The sequence below is a fragment of the Danio rerio genome, chromosome 23 (assembly GCF_049306965.1).
Source record: "Danio rerio strain Tuebingen ecotype United States chromosome 23, GRCz12tu, whole genome shotgun sequence".
Classification (NCBI taxonomy): Eukaryota; Metazoa; Chordata; class Actinopteri; order Cypriniformes; family Danionidae; genus Danio; species Danio rerio.
In genome coordinates, this window is record NC_133198.1 from 26,151,229 (window position 1) to 26,171,108 (window position 19,880).

Below are 19,880 nucleotides of genomic sequence, written 5' to 3' on the forward strand. Positions count from 1 at the left end.
GGAGCACCCATGACCTGGTCGCCATGGACGGATGGCTATACGCAGTCGGAGGAAACGATGGCAGCTCTAGCCTCAATTCCATAGAAAAGTACAACCCTCGTAGCAACAAGTGGGTGGCAGCGTCATGCATGTTCACACGCCGTAGCAGCGTTGGAGTCGCTGTTCTGGAGCTCCTCAACTTTCCTCCTCCATCCTCTCCCACTCTTTCCGTCTCCTCCACTAGTCTTTGACAAAGGGTAAAAACCCGGCTTAGCTCAAGCGGCCTGCCTTGTGTGGCCAAGAGGCGCAACTGCTCGGTTTGAGCACCAAACGAGGAGTGTTTTGTGGGCCACAGCGCCCTCCCTCTGCCTGGAGGATTACTGCAGATGGTTAAAAAAAGGATGAAAAGGAAAAATCACACTCTTACACGCCTCCACGACTGTCACCCTGTAAACCCTAGTGCTTGAAAGTGCAAAGTCATGTTGCTCTGCCATTTTGCGGTCACTTTGTGTAAAATATATACCTAAATGTACATTTAATTTATGTTTACATTTTTCTTTTTGAAGAAATAATATATTAAACACGAAAAAAAAAAACAACTTTAGGAATGTAGCTCTCGACAGGTTCTGCCATGCATGTTTACAAAAATTTCGTCCTGGCAGAAAATAATATTGTAGTGCTGCTGTGCCACACTAGGTGGCAGTAACGTGCAATGCTGCCCTTTCTCACCACAGACGCGCATGGACATTTTAGAAGCAGAAAATTCTCACAGAAACATGCGAATTCTACACTACGTACACCTGAGTGTGCTCAGATCATGTTGACAACATAATATATGTTTTATGTATTTTAATATTTATTTATCAATTGTAATATAAACATATGACACTATTTCAGAGATGTTTGAAGGACCACCTCTGACTGAAGAGGAGATATATAGTTTTCACATACAAATGAACATACTTATTGCATATCAGAGAAGCACTGGTGTTTGGTATGAAATGTGGGAGAAGAGGTGTTTAGTGTTTTATCTAAGAGACATGCTCGGTTTGTTTTCTAAAGTCATGTATTACAAGCCTTTTAGAGTTTGGGACTCTACTAATATGACACGTCTATTTCACTAACCAGGAGAAATGTCAAACCAAGACTATATAGCCATACTTAAAAAAAACTAGCTGTGACATTAAAGCTGCACTTTCTCTTTTTTTGTGGTTTAAAACGGGCGATTGGTGCTCAGAACTAATCCTGATTAAGTGATTAGTAATACTGACACTTCAAAATAAAGCCCTTCAATGTGAGTAACTCGGATACTATAAGCTCCTGTATGTTGTACGTCACAGTATTTTTGCTTTAAGTCTTTAGTTACGTTTCCAAGGTTGATCACATTGTCATTGTATATTGCATTTTATAACTTTTATTGCTCATTTGCCAGGGTTGTCAGCTTTGACAGCTTGATCAGATCTAGATGGTATGTGTTGTGCAGTGATGTCATTGGTAATAGCCACTACTAATGCATCTTACTTCAGATGGGAAGTTGAGTGAACACTGGGTTTGGTGAGTGATTGTTTTTAACTGATGAGAGCGCGGAGAACAAGGGATTTTTCACACAAAAATTAAAATGTATTTATTTATTTATTTTAATTACTTTTCGCTACGTTGTCCCGAACATGTACGACATTGTTTATGAACACAACTGATATTAGAAGAAAGCCTAAGCTGTTATGGTTAAACAGTTAATGGGGGTCAGTCGTATGGGAAAGGATCAGCTTGAACATTCTGCTAAATATCTTTTATATTTTACAGGAAAAAGTCATATATGGTTTGGAAGAAGGTTTAATTTTTGTGTGATCGATCCTTTAAATTCAGTTCTGCTCTCTGCCATTTTACTTAGGTTTTAAAATGTAGTATTATATGATTTCAAAACTTCTGAGAAGTTAGGATTTTATTTCCTTTTTTTTAAGGACTTTGTTAATTCAGAGAAACGTGTTTAAGGTCAGTATGAGTTTGCGTCCAGGGAGATCAGAGTGCTCTGTATGTGTGTTTCTGTAGAAGTGGAACATCCTGCACTTTGACAATGACTGAATATATACATGCATAACACACACCGCAGGACCACATCCCCACAGAAATCAATTACAGTATGTATATAACCAAATATCCTGAAACTTTGTGCAATGTCTATGTAATCGTGGCTTTTTTTCTTTTGTCCTTTTTTCCCCCGATCGTAATGTTGTTGAATGTGTTATTTATATTGTGTTGGTTATGTTTTGCTATATTTAAAAACAAACATGAATTTTTGCACTACAGTCAAATGGAGCAATATACTGCTGTTTAAAATGAAAACACACTACTGTAAATGAAATAAAGCTGTTTTCATGTGGAATGTGTGTATCATTTGAACCAACAGCCACAAGTACTACTGAATGAACAAACTAAAGAACTCTGACTAAAGAACAAGCTGGAAAGCAAGCAAGCTGGATGCAGCTACAATTCTTAAAAGTCCCATGAAATTAAAATCAAGTTTTTAAGAAGTTAGTATCAGTATTTTTAGTTTTTAGCCTATCTATAAGCTAGCGTAAAAAAAATTTGCATTTACAAGATATGAAACCGATATAAACGTGTAAAGCTTGTAGTTTGTCACTTCCACCTAAATGGACCAACAGTTTTATTCACGTCACCTCATACTTGAATTTTTCCCATCAAATCTTGACCAATCAAATGCTCTCTAGTATCTGACATGGCCCGCCCCTTCACGACACAAGTCACATATGATGCGCTTAAGCTCAACCACTCTCACTGGCAGAGCAGTGATAAAACAAAACACTATTAGTGGTTTTTTTTTTAAATGAGGAGGAGCTACACCAAAGTTCCTTTAAGGCAAGTAATTTCACTCGGCGGCCATCTTTGGAAGAACTCTCGGGCAGTATGCTCGGGCATTCTGTCTGAATGGGGGAAACATCAAATTCTCCAAAACCGCTTGCTAAGCTTACCATTAAATTTCATATAAGGAATGACCAATAAAATTAAACAACAATTGTCTCTTTAGTTGCATTTCTACACACCCAAATCACACAAAATCTGCAAAAACGCGCGTCTGGTCCAAGCCCCTCCCCGAGAGTATTGTCAGTCTATTGACCTTATTCTAAAATGCGGAAGTGCGCCTTTTTTCGCGATTGTCTTAGAACTTCCGATTCAGTCGCCTGAGGGAGAAATGACTAGGAATAATAAACGGCAGAAAATGGCCAAACTACTTGCTCAACAAACAAATGTTTGCATGACTACACAGACCAAGTAGCATAATATAATAAGAAAATATTAAATTGCAGCATCAAGTAGCGTAACGAGCAGTTGTTAACGTCAAAAAATTAATGGAAGTGAATGTGACCGGAAGTCGCGAGACAAAAAGATTAAAATGGCAGCGCCCACTCGTCGGCGGAGAATAAGGTGAATAGTGATCAATGATTGGCTCCTGTAATAGAAGGCAGGCTTTATTCACCATATAGCGATCGATGATTGGCTCCTGTACTAGTAAATGGCGCTTTATTCACCACATTGACCATTACCGCACCACGTCTACCAATTACGTTAATCCTCTTTGCCACTGAAAGCATTAGGCTACTACAACCAGTCTAAGAGCTGCCACCATGTCAACTGATAAAAATGCATTCCATTGCTGGAAATTTTAAATTCAGGGCACCAAACTCCTCTGGCCGAAGCGATTTTATCACATTGTTGGGTAGTAGCATTGCTACAAGCGTGGCAGTAGCGTCACTACTTTATAAATCAAATAGTTTTTCAGTAGCAAAGTTATTTTATTAGTTAAGTAGCGCAGTAGCGTCCTTACAAGCTACATTTACCGATTGAGATCAAAAAGTGACGGCACCAACATTTACAGAGCTGTGAGGCCGGTGTTTATCTGATGAAAGTTAATCCATATGATGGCGAGAATGATGATTTTTTCTTCCTCCTGTTTTACAGTGGTCGACAACAAACTTTTGGTGCGTTACTGCCACCTCCCACTCTGGTCGGTGATGTCGCCAACCAATTAGGCTAACGGGAAATTTGCTTTGCTTGATGAAAAGATGAGGGAGAGGAAGTCTAAAAATATAGTTTACTATAATAAAGGCTGAAGTATACTATGGTAATTACTATTAGTTCATGATAGTTATTAATAATACTACATTATGTAGTGTTATTTACTAATGAAGAGTTGTAAATATATATATACAATAAAATGCTTATTCCTAAATATTTCTCTTCACTATAAATTACTATAGTATTTAAAATGTGTAATACTTGTTTTTTTTGTGGATTTTTTTGTGTTTGCTGTTACATACTATCATTTGTTTCTGTTTGGTACAGCATTAATTGCAGAAATATTTGAACTGAACAATTATCCCCAATATGTCTCGTTGACAGTTTTATTGATCACTAAGGTCTGATTGATTTGGATTTACGTTGCTTGACGATTTACGATTTTGAAATTCTAACAGTAAACAGAGCTACTGTAAGGTCACACCTGCTTGGTATAAATGCTTGAAAATGATTTAGTTGAAAATATCCATTAGAAACTTAAAATTAATCAAAAGCAGATGTAATCAGTTACTTTACTTTTAATAAGTAATTGAAAAGGTACACTACTTATTACTTTTTAAATAGGGTAATTTGTAATCTGTAATCTATTACATTTCCAAAGTAACCTCCCTAACACTGGATACAATTGACATGTCTAGTGTATTCTATAGTCTTTGGCTACACTATGTCCTATCTTCTCTTTATTTCAGTTTTATTTCCATTTTGGTTGGGATTATGTCAAACATCCAATAAAAATACATATTTCAAAGCATTTCATAGGGCCTTTAAGTTTCAATTTGAGTTTGTTCTAAGTATCTTAGTTTGTTCTCACAAATGTGGGGTGACTATAGAGTTTTAAGTGGAATACGGGACAAAACTATATTACTACAAAACTCATTGAAAAATACATATTTAAAAGGCGGTGATCATAAAATGTGTTTTTAAGTATTTACTCACTGCTCAATTAGACATCACTTGCAAGATAAACAACTATTTTACTATTGTCACCATCTACCCACCTTCCACTTTTCAGTTTCTTACTACTGCTAAATGCAAAATATTTCTTAAAGAAGGTTGGAAACTGGTAGCCCCTGACCTCCATAGTATATATTTGTCTAGCGATGGAAGTCCCTGGTAACTGGTTCCCAGCAGTCAGTGGCTGAATTGTTTTGTGTTCAACAGAAGAAAAAAAAACATTGGTTTGAACAGTTAAACGGTTTGAAACCACTTGAGGGTGAAAAAACGGTGAGTAAATGAAATTTTCATGTAAACAATGGTTTGTCACTCAAGTTACAGGTGTCAAACTCTGCTCCCCAAGGGCCACAGAGCTAAAACAGTTTAGCTTTAACCCTAATTAAACACACCTGATCAAACTAATCGAGTCCTTCAGGCTTGTTTGAAACCTACAGATAAGTGTGTTGAAGCAGGGTTGGAACTAAACTGTGTAGGTTCTGCAGCCCTTCAGGAACACCCCTGCATTAAGTAGTAATGTTAACTAGTGACTTATTACTTGCCTATTATAAGATATTGTCTGTTAATTTGTACTGAAGAAGTACATATACTGCATGGTCTTTCTAATTCTAGACTCAAAAAATCATTTTTGCTGCTTGTTCAAACTACCTATTTAACACGAGTTGAAACAAAACAATTTTGCAGGACAACTTAATAGTTTTAAGTTCAATCTACTTAAATTTGTAAAAAAAAAAAATATTAGGTTATTGTAACTTAATCGATTTGTTGACAATGTTGTTGTTCAATGTAAATCCCTAATCCTACCCAATACCTAAACCTAACTACCTAACTAATTTTAATAAGCAAAAAAGAAGGAGTTTGAGGCAAATGTTATAGCTAATGGTTTGTTAATAGCAAGAAATGTACCTAAAACAAATTGTGGATAAAATGTAATATGTGGTTTATTGCATTCATTCAGCTAAATGCTCATTATTATTTCTCGCTAACTATTGAGTTTTAGGTGGCTTTCTATGGCCATTTCTTTCTATGCTGGATACACTTCAGTAAGCTTTACTGTTCAACACAGCTTCTAATGATCATATTTTTATCTTGCTATTACAATAGTAAATTGATTTTTTGTCTTGGTTTTTGACTTCATCTCTTCTGCGTTCTCTATTCACTGACAGTAACACCGAATGGGCAGCCCAGATACCACCTTCACTCACTGAAAGCCAATTCATGTAGAAATGTGATTGGATGGTCATCAAAATATACTATGACAAGACTGGATACCAGTAATTAAAGGGATGAAAATTACCTCAGCATTTATTCTGCCTCATGTGGTTTAAAATTCTTACGAGTTTCTTTCTTCTTTTGAACACTAAATAATATATTTGAAGAATGCTGGTTCCTGGCACCCATCAACTTCCATAGAAAGAAAAAAAATACTATGGAAGTCAATAGGTGCCAGAAACCAGCATTATAATTTCTTAATAAGAAAGAAACTGAAAGGTTTTGAACAAGTGTGAGTAAATGGTGACAGAATTTTCATTTTGAGGTGAACTATCCCTTTAAGGTATTTTCATTTGACAAGTCTACTAGTAGTGATCAGCAACGAAGATATTTTATGAAAGATGACACACAAAACATGACTTTTTCAAGACACTAATAATCTAGCTCAAATACGGGACTGTCCCGGAGGGGGAAAAATGACATCTGATCACCCTACTAAAGCTGTGGATTTACAGTCCTGGTATAAATGATGATCGATGTCTGAATTTGACATCTGAGAAGTGACTGATGGTCTGACCCATGTCAGGAGTGAATAGTAACAGTGTTTATTCCTTAAACCAGATTTGCAGAGAATAATTCTGCACTTGTTTATAATTACTTCAATTCATCATTCAGTACATTTCCCAAGCCAAATGGTTTGCTTTATTTAAAATTCCCGTCAGTTTGCTGTGTACAGTATGTAATGTTCTGTTCCAGTGATAATCTGAAGCTCAACCCTAGAGGAAAAAAAGATATCTCCAACAGTGTTTGCTAGGGTTGTTATTGTACAAGAGGCATGTGACCATGCGTGAGTGGATGAGCTGTATTGATATTTCAAGTTGCTCCCAAAAGTTGTTCCCAAAAGCCCCAAAGTACTCTAAACACTGTACAAAATGCAGGGTTCTACACAATTCATTCATGTTGTCCCAACACAAATTGATTAAGTTAACTTAACACTTTTATCAAATTTGTGGATTGAACAAAAAAATTAAGTTGTCCCAATGAAATGTCAAGAATTGTGTTGTTTCAGCTCATTTTAAATAATTAATTTAGTTGAGCAAAAACAAATATTTTTTTGAGTGAAAGAAAACAAAGAATGAACCAAAATGTTGTCATTTCGAAAATAATCCGTTTTGGTTACAAACTAAGTTTGTTTTGAGTTTGTTTTGGCAGTTTGAAGCTCCTAAACACCTTCCATTACATTGTAATAGAGCAGTTTGAACATTTTGCAAAACTTCTCCCTTTGAGCTTCAACTTTGAAACGCGTTTAAACATTAGAAAATAATGAGAGAATAGAATTTTTAGATAATCTGTCTCTTAAGTGCTAGTAATTATGGTTTTTATGGATCTTCCATTCAAAATAATTGATATAAATAATTTTAAATAGTAAAGATTTTACTGCAAAAAATAAAAAAATCTATATCTGTAGTAAAAAAAAAAAAAGTGAGAGGTGCTTTTTTTAATCCATCCTAAAAATAAATGTTATACATTTGGGATTTTAACATGATATTAATATTAGCAAATCTGTTTTATTGCCACTCCTTTGTATTCCCTATACAGTAATCATCCAAAAATCCATAACACTGCTGTAAAAAGACTTGTTTCAAGTTTTTTGGGGTTGCTTGTGGTCGTGGTTAATTTTAATAAGTTGTCATTAGACATTTGGGTGACATAAGAAAATGAGAAAATTTGTGGCACCTCATTGTACGCAGATTTTAATTGTTTATAGTCTACTCTCATAACTCATGCAAAGTATCATGAGGCGCAGGAAAAAAGTGAAAAAAACGAATAATTTGCGTATTAAGGGTGCAACCCTCCACAGCTTGACCCATTGGAGTATGGCTTGATTTTTCTCCCAGCAGGTTTTGGTTTTGCCCTCTGCCTGATATAAGCAGACAGCTGAACACTCTCGCTTTACCCAGCGTGACCTCAGCTTCACGGCACGAACACCTGCGCTGTGTGCTTATACATGCGCACAGACACATTTGGGCAGTACATCTGATATGACCAGAACATACATTAGCGTCCGCTTTAAGGAGATGATTCCTTTCTGGCCTGTGCCGTATTGTTATTTTAGCATTGGTGCATTTGCATATTGGCCCTCGCAGCCGTCTGTTGTTAGGCAGCTCTGTTATTGTAGGTGGAGTGTTTCTGTCACAAGCCAAAGCGCATGTCTTAAGCCCCGCAGCGCACTGATATGAGGCCCTGTGATGAGTTTACAGCCTGGAAAAGTAGCTGCAGGCAGAGCTGGATGACAGAAAGCAGACAAACATGGCCTCGGTGTCTGTCCAGCGGCTACACTGGCACCATAAACACACCTCAGATAAAGCTTTAATCAGCTGAAACATCCATACAAGCACATAAATAGTTTTGAAGTGTATTAGATGGACACTAAATACTTTCCACTTTGAACTTTTTTTCGGTTTTAGTCTTTAAGCATGCATCAAATTGACCAAAAATGACCAAAACACATTTATGTCAGGGCTGCATGGTATTGGAAAAATCTAACATTGTGATATTTTGTATTTCTGTATTATATATTGCAAGACAATTTCACCAGATGACTTGAATAGCTGTATTTGGGAACAGTTTATTAATTTATGATTGATTAGGATGATTCTGTAGGGGAGTAAAAGATGCATGAAATGTAATAAATTACAAGTATAGATAAACATCGCACCGATGGATTTGTCCTTCTGTGTTTTCACTGTACATTCAGCAGTGAAAATTAAACCACACTGAACTGAAATAGACTGAACTTCTACTCTGTAAACTCGACTGACGCAGTTTTTTTACTTCTGTGTTCATCTAAAAGCGCTATAGAAATAAACATGAGTTGAATAAATATAATAGAGCAAAATATAAAAGTGAAATAAACAGTGCCTTGTGTTTTTCAGGGTAGTCAAATAGTATTCAGGTACAGAAATTGGAAAAATCTAATATAAAATAACACTGCAAAGACTTTGCTGTTTAAATAGTTCAGTAAAACTATTTTTATTAGATTTACAAATGGTAAAATGTGATGCACCTGAATGCTTTAAACTAAGAAATGGGGTTAAAATGTGCAAATGATAAACTTTTACTCCATTATACAGTAGTTAATCTCTGCAGTAATTCCACAATCTCATGTAGTTTAAATTGAGTGGCTATATCCTGATGTAATATATATATATATATATATATATATATATATATATATATATATATATATATATATATATATATATATATATATATATATATATATATATATATATATATATATATATATATATATATATAATCCTAACTATATACTCCCAACTAAACATTTCAGATCCTTTGACTATGTGACTATTGTGGATTTGCACATTGCGGTATTGATGCTGAAACAATATAGTGTGTGTTGATAATGCTGTTTTAATTAATGATTTATGTCTATTCATCAAAGAATACTGAAAGAACATGACTGACAGTTCAGAATAAGGTTTAGTTAATGAACATATGTTTATTCCATTAGTTAAGATGATCTAAGAATAAAGAATACTTATACAACATTTCTTGCATTTTAGTTTATGTATCAAGCTTTACAAACTGTGTTTTTATCACACATTTTATCTGCACTGTAAAACACAAAGTTGCTTACATATTTCCTTTTTTTCCAGAACTTTTTTTTTTTTTTTTGGATGTTTATAGGTTTTCGGAAATTAAACAAATAATAAATCCATTGTGCTAATTTATTAATCATTAATCCATATCTTATTTGAACAAAATTATAAAAAACCTGTAATACAGTGAAATATAAACTGACTTTTTTCATGTTTTTAGATTTAATACCTTTAATTTACCATTATTAACTATTAAACTAGTAATTAGAAATGTTTTATATCATTAATTATTCTTAGTTAATGTTTGGTAGTACAGATGCTTAAGTTAATGTCACACTGTAATTGTTTTTTTTCATCCCTCATTTGAACACAACTTGAAATTAGCCTTTCATTCAGCTCACAAGTTAACACAATTGACTATGTTTTGTTTATGTCTATTTAGTTAATTGTTAGTTTATGTATCAATCTTTTACAAACTGTTTTATCACACATTTGATCTGCACTGTTAAACATAACAGAGAAGTTGTTTAAACATTATTCCTTTACTTACAATTATCAAAATACATCTAGATTTTGAACCTTTTTTTGGATGTTTTCAGAAATTAAACAAAAAAGTTAATCCATTGTGTTGACTTGTGAGTGGAATGACAGGCTGATTTCAAGTTAAGTTTATTCTGTTTAATTGAGAGATGCAAAAAAAAAAAGAAAAAAAAAAGAAAAGAAAATGTTTTACATTGTGAAGTTAACTAAGATAATTAATAATGTAAAACATATTCCTGGCTAGTTTAATGTAGTTAATAATGTTAAGTTTAAAGGTATTAAATCTTAATTTCACAATATTGCAGTTTTACTTTATTGCTGTTAAAATAATATAAAAAAATGAATATTTAACAGACATTTTACACAAGATATTCATATTCGTGACAGATTTATTTTGTCATGATTCCACAATGAATTGATTAAATGATTTCAAGTTTAAAATCATTTTTATGCATCATAAATGCATCATTTTAGCATCTACAGTACCTCAAATTCATTTTACAAAACTTATTTGACATTCACAAAGAATGTTTATATTCATACAATGTTAGTAATGTTTTAAATTGTATCTGAATAGAAAGATAGTTCCCTGTGTGTGTGTGTGTGTGTATTCGTGCACTTGTATGTGTGTAATTACGTCAGGATGAGCCAAATTCTGAATAACTACTATGAACCTGTTTGGTTTCATTTGCCTGTGCATGCATTCCTGCGAACAAGGAAAATTCAACTTTAACGGTTGCTCTTGTCAATTTTCTCCAATGAATTCTGCGTCAGCAACCCCCCATTTCATCACTTTCGACTGTCAACATTCTTATCTCTGTCAAGTAATTCTTACAGTATGAAATTCAATAGAAAATGAAACTGAAAATGGCTAAAATGGTCTTTCGCCTGTTTGATGTAGTTCGGTTTCATTTTCCTGTGCTTGCATGCCAGCGAACAATAATTACTCGACTTCAATGTTTGCTCTAGTCAATTTTCTCCAATGAATTCTGCGTCAGTAAAAAAAATCCCCATTTCATCCCTTTTGACTTTAAAAATTCTTATCTCTGTTAAGCCATTTCTACTGAACGTAATTACTAAACTAAAAATGGCTATTTAACTAAAAATGGCTAAAATGGTCTTTCACCTGTTTGATGTGGCCCTTCAAAGTCTTGTTTATTCCACCTCTTACACCCTGTTTTTTTGTACTGTGAGAGCTCTGACACCCGCGGGTCTCTCTTGCACACGTGGCCCATTAAAAACAGGCAGAGGTGTGAAGTTAGCACCCTTAACGCACCCGGCGAGTCTGAAAAAACATTGCAGTGGGACATCCCAGACAGAGTTGAGCCGATAGTCTAGCTCAATGAACTGCTCTAATATATCAGTGCGAGATTCAGACTGAAGGATTCATGTCTTTGAAAGAACAAAAAGAACTAAAGTGTGATTTTTTTTTTTCATCATAATGATATTTTTGAACTTTTCCAAAAAGTTTGGGATCAGTGGGAGTTTTCAATGTTTTTTAAAACTGCCTTTTATAATATCAAATATTAAAAGTGATAGAGTGGTATTGTGAAATATTACTTTTAGTTTTTTATTTTAATATCAGGGTTTCTGCAGGTCTCACCAAGTTAAATTAAAGACTTTAAGACATTTTTAAAACCATTATGAATGAAATTTTAGACTTGTACAGGGCTAAACACTAAGGATTTGTTTTTAAATATCTCAGTTAGAAAACATTTCACTTGCCCTGTCAAAAAATTATTAAAATTTAATAAATTTGATAATACAATAATAATAATTTTGTTTGAATATTTTTCTTTTATTAATTTTCAGACATACACATTCACAAACCCTATAACCCTTACCAAGAATAGAACAAATCATACCTATCAATTACTTCAGTCTACAATATTAATAATTTATTAATAAAAAAAAAGGTCAGGTCAGTTTCCACAGCAGTAAATAAATGGACAACTTTTAAGCAAATGTTACTGTAAGAAAAGTAATTAAATGCTATTTTTTAAATAAAAAGTTGTAAAAAAAAATATTGAGATGGATTGTTAAAAAACATTAAACCAAAAACACAACATTTTAGTAGATTCAAGACTTTTTAAAGCCTAAAATGTAGCTTTCGAAATTTGGAACATTTTAATACTTTTTAAGACCCCCGCAGATACCCTGAATGTATATAGTGTGATATAATTTATTCTTGCGATTGAAAGTTGATTAAGCATCATTACTTGTGTCACGTAATCTTTCAAAAATTATCCTCATATGGTTATTTGTTGCTCAAAAAACGTTTTAGATTATGATGAATTTTGTAAAAAGATGAAGTGCTTAAAGTTTTTTGTGGAAACCATTATATAATACCTCTCAGAAGTAGCAGGAATAAATAATTTTTAAAAATATATTAGGAGAAACAATATTATTTGAAAAATAATTAAAAATATATATGTTCCTGTTTTATTGTGTTTTTGGTCAAACAAATGCAAAAATGCTTCAAAAAACAAATAAAGACATAAAAAAATCTTAATGATCTCAAACTTTTGACTGGAAGTGCATTCAAAAAACACTTTTATTTCAGAGTTATGTAATCAATACTGTCATGGATAAGACGTCTGAAACCCTGGTCAAAATAGGGTCATGATGACTATTAGGGATATGAATCAGAAGCCAATGGTGACTGAGAACTGCATATTTTTCCTCCATTTGTTAATGGATCTAGCTCATTCACAGGCTAAGCATTTGGTCTCAAAGAATCCAAGATGAATTTTTTTTACAGAGGAGGAAGCAAGTCATTGTTTTGCTCATGATCGGAGGTAGAGCTGCTCCCATAAAACTATGTGGGCAGTCAAATACACTGTTGTGCTTGGCTTGGGTTTCCATTTCCTTCTGTGTCCTTTCGTTCTCCTTTGTGACAGCTTTCAAAACATACTCACTGGCTAATATAAACCTTCTGTTTTTACAGTTAGTTAAATATTCAATCGAAAAAAAAAAATGCCATCTATTAAATTTATTATAATAATAATTTGTAATTACCATGATACTGTACATTGATGCAATGTTGAGCTTTCAAAAGGTTAATTATGTTTGTTAAGGCTTTTAATTAAAGTTGATCCAAGTCTTTGTTGATTAAAGGCCTCGTTTACATGTTAAGACACAATGGCGGAGTATGTGGTAGAGCTCAAGAGTTTGCTAATTATTTCCGCATCTTGCATGTACAACAAATTCTACATCAGCGCCAAGTCGCCAACTAGATGTTGTAACTCCCTACAGGTTTAGTGTTTGCTAACAAGATGACAAGGTGCCAAATACTGGCTTGGCATACTTTATTACATTGTGTTTTACATTTTCATGAATGTGTAAACACAGATCATTTTGAAAACATTATCGTGTTTTCGAAATGAATATTTTGAATTTCTGAACTGGATTTGTGAATTTATGAATCATATTTAGAATTTCTGAAATGGATTTGTGTGTGTTTGAATTGTGCTTTGAATTTACAAATTGGATTTGTGTATTTATGAATCGTGTTTTTAATTTACGAACTGGTTTTGTGTATTTATTTATGAATTGTGTTGTGAATTCACGAACTGGATTCATGTATTTATAAATCGTGTTTTGAATTTATGAACTTTACTTGTGTATTTACGAATTGTGTTGTAAATTAACGAGTTATATTTTGAATTTACAAATTGGATTTGTGTATTTATGAATCGTGTTTTTAATTTACGAACTGGTTTTGTGTATTTATTTATGAATTGTGTTGTGAATTCACGAACTGGATTCATGTATTTATAAATCGTGTTTTGAATTTATGAACTGGACTTGTGTATTTACGAATTGTGTTGTGAATTTATGAGTTATATTTTAAATTTACAAATTGAATTTGTGTATTTATGAATCATGTTTTGAATTTACAAATTGGATATGGTATATTTTTGAATTGTATTTTTAATTTCAAATTGGATTTGTGTATTTTTGAATTGTGTTTTGAATTTACAAATTGGATTTGTGTATTTTTGAATTGTGTTTTGAATTTACGAGTTGGATTTGTGTGTTTATGAATTGTGTTTTGAATTTACAAATTGGATTTGTGTATAATTGCAGTATGTTTTGAACTAACTTGATTTTAAACTTGATTTTGTAAATGTGAACTGTGTTGTGTATGTATGAATTACATTTTTTAAATTTTACTTTTGAGACTGATCTGGCTTCATAATAAAAGACCACCTGTTTTGTCTACTTTATCTAATGTGAGAAAGTGTACCAAAAGTATTCATACTTAAACCAAAACACACAGGTTGCAATCAGACATGTAGCTACTACTAACATCCTTTTATTTCACTTGTTTTTTCCACTCATTTTCCATTTTAAAATTGCTTTGATCACTCAATATAGTTTGAGCCTCCCTAACAGCTGCACGTGTATCTGAGAGATTATCTGACCTTTATTCAAACAAGGATCCTATCGAAACTTCCCACCAGGATCAGACAGAAACCAATATGATGAGAAGTGAGATTTTCCCAGACTATGTCAAATGTTTCCCTCGTAATATCCTTTGGAAGGCTTGGAGTCTGATACGCAGTGAGCAGCTTGTGACTCATCCTGTACTTCATCAGTACTCAGTCTGTTTTTCCATGACAGCTCTATATGCTGATCTAATAAAAGGGTTCTTTCAGGAATATATTTCTATAATCACCAATCTGCCTTTACCATATAATTAAGGGGGGAAAAGACCTTTCCAAGTTAATAAAACAGAGAAATAGCATCCACATATTTTGGCAGCACTTCTTCAGACTTGTTTTATATTACTCCGAACTTCAGCTATTATTAGTCTGAAGCAAGGGAGTTGGCAATAAGTGATTTAACTGCTCAATCGAGGTATATTCTTGTTTATTTTAGTGAATTGAGGAATGTGTGAGCTGGAATGTGACAGTTTAGTGCCTCCAGCATGGCCTTGCTTACGTTTCCTGGTTCAGCTGGTTTGAATCAGCAGCCGCCCACAGTACAACAATAACCTCTGAACATTTTATTTCTGAGATGGTTTGTTTCAAAATATGCCGTGGGAATGAAGCCATAAATGGTAAGAGTTTCAGATGAGAAAATATCGGTAAAAACAATGAATACCTGTCAATTGTGAAAATTTAGGCCAACTTTTTTAACCAAATTTGACTTCTAGGGTTTCTTTTCTTGTGATTTGTGTGTAAAGAAATACCTGTAAATTATCAGTTTTCTGCATTTTGTTATTTATATTTTTGCTATTCAATTGCATTTTGGGACCTTAATTTTGAAAAATTGAAAAAAATTTTTGTTAAACGATAGAGTTGAATTTTTAACATCAAAAGTTAACAAAGTGGGGATCAAGTTATCATAATGCAGTTCACACATGTGAATAAAAGAGCACTCAGGAAACACAATATATGTGAATTAACAGATATTTTTACACTGTAGAGACATTTGTTAATGTTACAATTAGGCAAGACCTGATGTATGATTCTGATAGTATGATAACCTAGGATAAAAAATTCTGTTTGACGGTATGACGGCATTGTGTTAAAATATGTTCTGTTATTAAATGTCTTTTCTTCTCCTTGAACACAATATATTTCATTTTAATAAACATTTAATGTCAGGCTAAAAAAAATAAATAAATAATTGACTTCTGCTGTCTCCATTAGTTTCAAAAACACTGTTTTCTGTACATCTTTAAATATGTTTCTTTTCTTTGGACATTGAGTAAAGCCACTGCACTGTTCAGCTCTATAGCATGCTTGGATGTTTTTTTAAAAGCGATTTGTTTTTCAGATGTTTGCTGAATCGTGGCCTTGCTGACGTGGCCTGAGTTGATGTTGAACTAAATAAAATAGCCATAAAGAACACATTAAAGGCTAGGGATGCTCCGATCAATCGGCCAGAGAACAGTATCGGCCAATAAGCACCTTTTATGACTCGATCGGTACTCGCTAATCTGGCCGATGTCATGAACCGATCACAAGTGTTTGTTTAAAGGGCACCTATGGTAAAAAAAAAAAATCAAGCTGTTTGGACAGATGTATGTGTAGGAATAGTGTATAGGCGTTGATATTGGGATGATATAAACACACCGAATCCTTTTTTTATTCAATTTAACAACATAAAACGGTGGACCAATTGGAACGGTTTTCAGACCGAGCACAATTTGACGCAGGAGTGCGGTCCCCCCGCCCACTGAATTGACTGACAGCTGCGTATCATGTCCCGGTAGTCACGTGTATAAACATATCAACAAGAGAAGACAAGCGCAAAGCACCCGGGAATAGAAGGTCTGTTCAGTTTTCTATGATCATTAATTGTCATCAAATGTGATCAAGAAAAGTGAGTTTCACAAGTTTAAAATGTTTTAAAACAGTGCATGTGTGTAATTAATTACAGCGATTCACTTCAGCTTTACTTCATACGATTCAATCCCATTTTGATGTTAAAATCAGGTTTATTTTTTTACATTAACATAATCGATATCAATACAGCAGTGGAGATTAACCTGTATCCTGTCACATATGCGTGCAAACAGAGTGCAAAGCTAAACGTGCGCTGTCTGTATGTATGTATGTGTGTATGTGCATATCGTGTCCGTGCTGGGTATGTGTGTGTGTCTGTGTGTGTGCGCGTGAACTTTGTTCTCACAAACGCTACGTAAGATCTGCTTCCTTTATGTCTATTTGTTGTTTGACGCAGCCGAGTGAGGAGATTAAGGCACGCATAAAGGTACGTAGAAACGGTGGGTGAGAAGGAGTATCCTTAAAGGCGCAGTACAGCAAAACCGCCACCCAGTGCAAAAAAGTATAGAATAGAATCTTATAAAAGAAACAATAAAAAATCTGATGGTTGTTTTAAGCTAAAACTTTACAGACACATTAAAGAAAAAAAAAAGATTCATAATAAATCTGAAAAAAAGGGGTAACCGAGGTGCCCTTTAAGAGTTTGCAAGCAGAGGAAGATGCATTTAAACTTCTTATGCATCAAATATGCACTCCAAACTTGTTCTTCTTAAATTATTCTTCCATCAATTGCAAAGTTTCCAAATTGCATTATTCATGATTGTTCTTATCAATTTTTTATCTGCTTTATCTATTATTTTTGTAAAGCTGCTTCTGATCATGACATGTCCACACTAAATGAATATAAGAGACATGTTTAAGGGATTATGTGCAACATTCTTAATTTATTATCATAGGTAAGGTAAGATCTCCACTTAAGTATCACACTTAAAGGGAAAATGTGCTCCGGTACTCGGTACCGATCAACATGAAAAGGAATCAGTACTCTGTATCGGCTCCAAAAATTCTCATAAAAGCATCTCTATAAAAAACTTAAACATACAATATAAACAGTATTACAGAAAATTTTGCTGTTTTTAAAACCCTGACTTTTCCAAACCACATTAAACCTTAAAACAGGTTATCGCCCTATGTCTAGTTTTAATCACATTCATAATATCTATTTATTCAGTACAATATTTACTTAATTATATAGATTTTCTTCTAAAAAGAAGTGAATTTTTTTTTCTGTCTGTTTGCAGTACTTTCTGAATCATGAAGAGATTCCCTAAAATCTATAAACCTAATGAAATCTAATTTTTAACCTGACTTCATCCAAACTTTATTTTGAGCGAGAAATATATTTATATTTATTTAGTACCAAAAAATTCTTAAAGCAATCAATAAACAGGGGAAGCATGTTGATAACTTTTTCTTTTTTTCTTTTTTTTTGCTTATTCACCTTGCCTTAAATAAATACATCACCAGGCCTGAGGAACCTTTTAGAGAATGCATGCAGACGCCCTCATATAATAGTTAATCACCATTAAGGCACATACAAAGAGAGAGGCTAAAAGTTGTAATTGCATTTGTTATAATGTAATACTCTTGAGGCGATCTGCATGTCTGGAAGCTGGAAGATATCAGGGATTTAAAAACAAAACCACCAGGATGAGATTACATTCATTTGGGCCTGTTTAATGGCATAGAGGGAGTGCTGGCCTTTTAATTTGATTAGATGATATCTCATAGATTTGCAAACACACAGGGACCACACAGTCAAAAGTAAAGTGTTTACTGCAAAAAAAAAAAAAAAAAAAAAAAAAAAAAAAAAAAAATATATATATATATATATATATATATATATATATATATATATATATATATATATATATATATAGTTAAAGTCAGTTTTTTAACCAATTTGTATTTACTAAAGAAATTTTTCTCAACACATCTCTAAAGATATCTTTGCTATGATGACAGTAAACAATATTCTATTAAATATTTTATAAGGCAGCTTGAAGTGACATTTAAAGGTTTAACTAGGTTAATTAGGTTAACTAGGCAGGTAAAAATCGAAAAAAAATACAGCTTAAAGGGGCTAATAATGTTGACCTTAAAATGGACACACACACACACACACACACACACACACACACACACACACACACACACACACACACACACACACACACACGCACGCACACGCACACACACACACACACACACACACACTTAAAATCAGAAATATTAGCCCCCCCTTTGATTTTTTTTTTATAATTCCAACTTCAACTTTATGTATGTTTATTACATGCTCCATTTAAAGTTTATATTGTATTTGATGGAATATGTTTATGAATGTCGATTTTGCAAGTAGTTCAATTAGTATTATTCATTTAACCTTAAAAACTATTAACTTTTTTCTGCTCTTAAAAAAAAAAAGGGTAAATAATTTTGAGATTTATTAACTGTCATATATTTACACAGCTGGAAAAGTAAATAATAGTCCTCATCCATATTTTTTTATTTATGTAAATTCATAATTATAATTATATTAATTTTTAAGTTCTATTTATAAAACAAATGTATGATTTTTTACCCAACAAAAAAACGAGTTAATATCTCTAATATAATTATTAACTAAAAAATTCTCACTTATAAAATTTAAAACACTATGAACTATTTTAGTTTATTTTATTTCTTACAGAAATTATTCACCACACAGACTTTAGTTTCTAGCATCATTCGTTATTTTAGTGGCTAAATAAAAATAAATAATACTATTGTGAATATACTAACAATACAAATTATTTTTATACTTTTATTTGCATAATTTTTAGTGTTCCTGAACTTTTCAAATTGCACAAATAACAAATTTCCAGCCATCTTAAGTGAATTACTAACAGTAAATCAGGTGTCTAAATAAAACAATCATCCTGTAATAAGTATTGAGAGTCAGACCATGTCCAGACATGTTGCTGTGACCTCTTAAATGACACCATCAGGCTTCATTCATTCAACCCTTAATGCTTCATCAAAGTGCACAAAACATTCAAATCAGTGCCATTTGCTTCTAAAAGGTGTGAAAAAGCACACGTTGCCCTTTGTCATCAGGGCTTCATTTAGTGAGTGGATCTCACGCTGAAGGTGTGAACTTCGTGGCTCAGTCCCGTCCCGTCCTCTCCTTTAAATCTCC

At 33.2% G+C, this 19,880-nt stretch overlaps 1 protein-coding gene and 1 long non-coding RNA gene across 4 annotated transcripts in view; one reads left to right on the forward strand and one right to left on the reverse strand.

Annotated features, from left to right (window-relative positions):
* Positions 1-2,362, forward strand: part of klhl17 (kelch-like family member 17) — a 32,547-nt gene extending 30,185 nt beyond the window's left edge. For both annotated transcript variants that reach the window (XM_021473681.2, XM_021473682.3), the window contains exon 12: positions 2-2,362. In XM_021473681.2, coding sequence (XP_021329356.1) covers positions 2-230 — 229 coding nt within the window. In that variant the 3' untranslated portion in view covers positions 231-2,362. The remainder of the gene's footprint in view (position 1) is intronic.
* The window catches only part of LOC141380491 (uncharacterized), a 60,868-nt gene that overhangs the window by 20,400 nt on the left and 20,588 nt on the right, over positions 1-19,880 (reverse strand). The window lies entirely within an intron of this gene.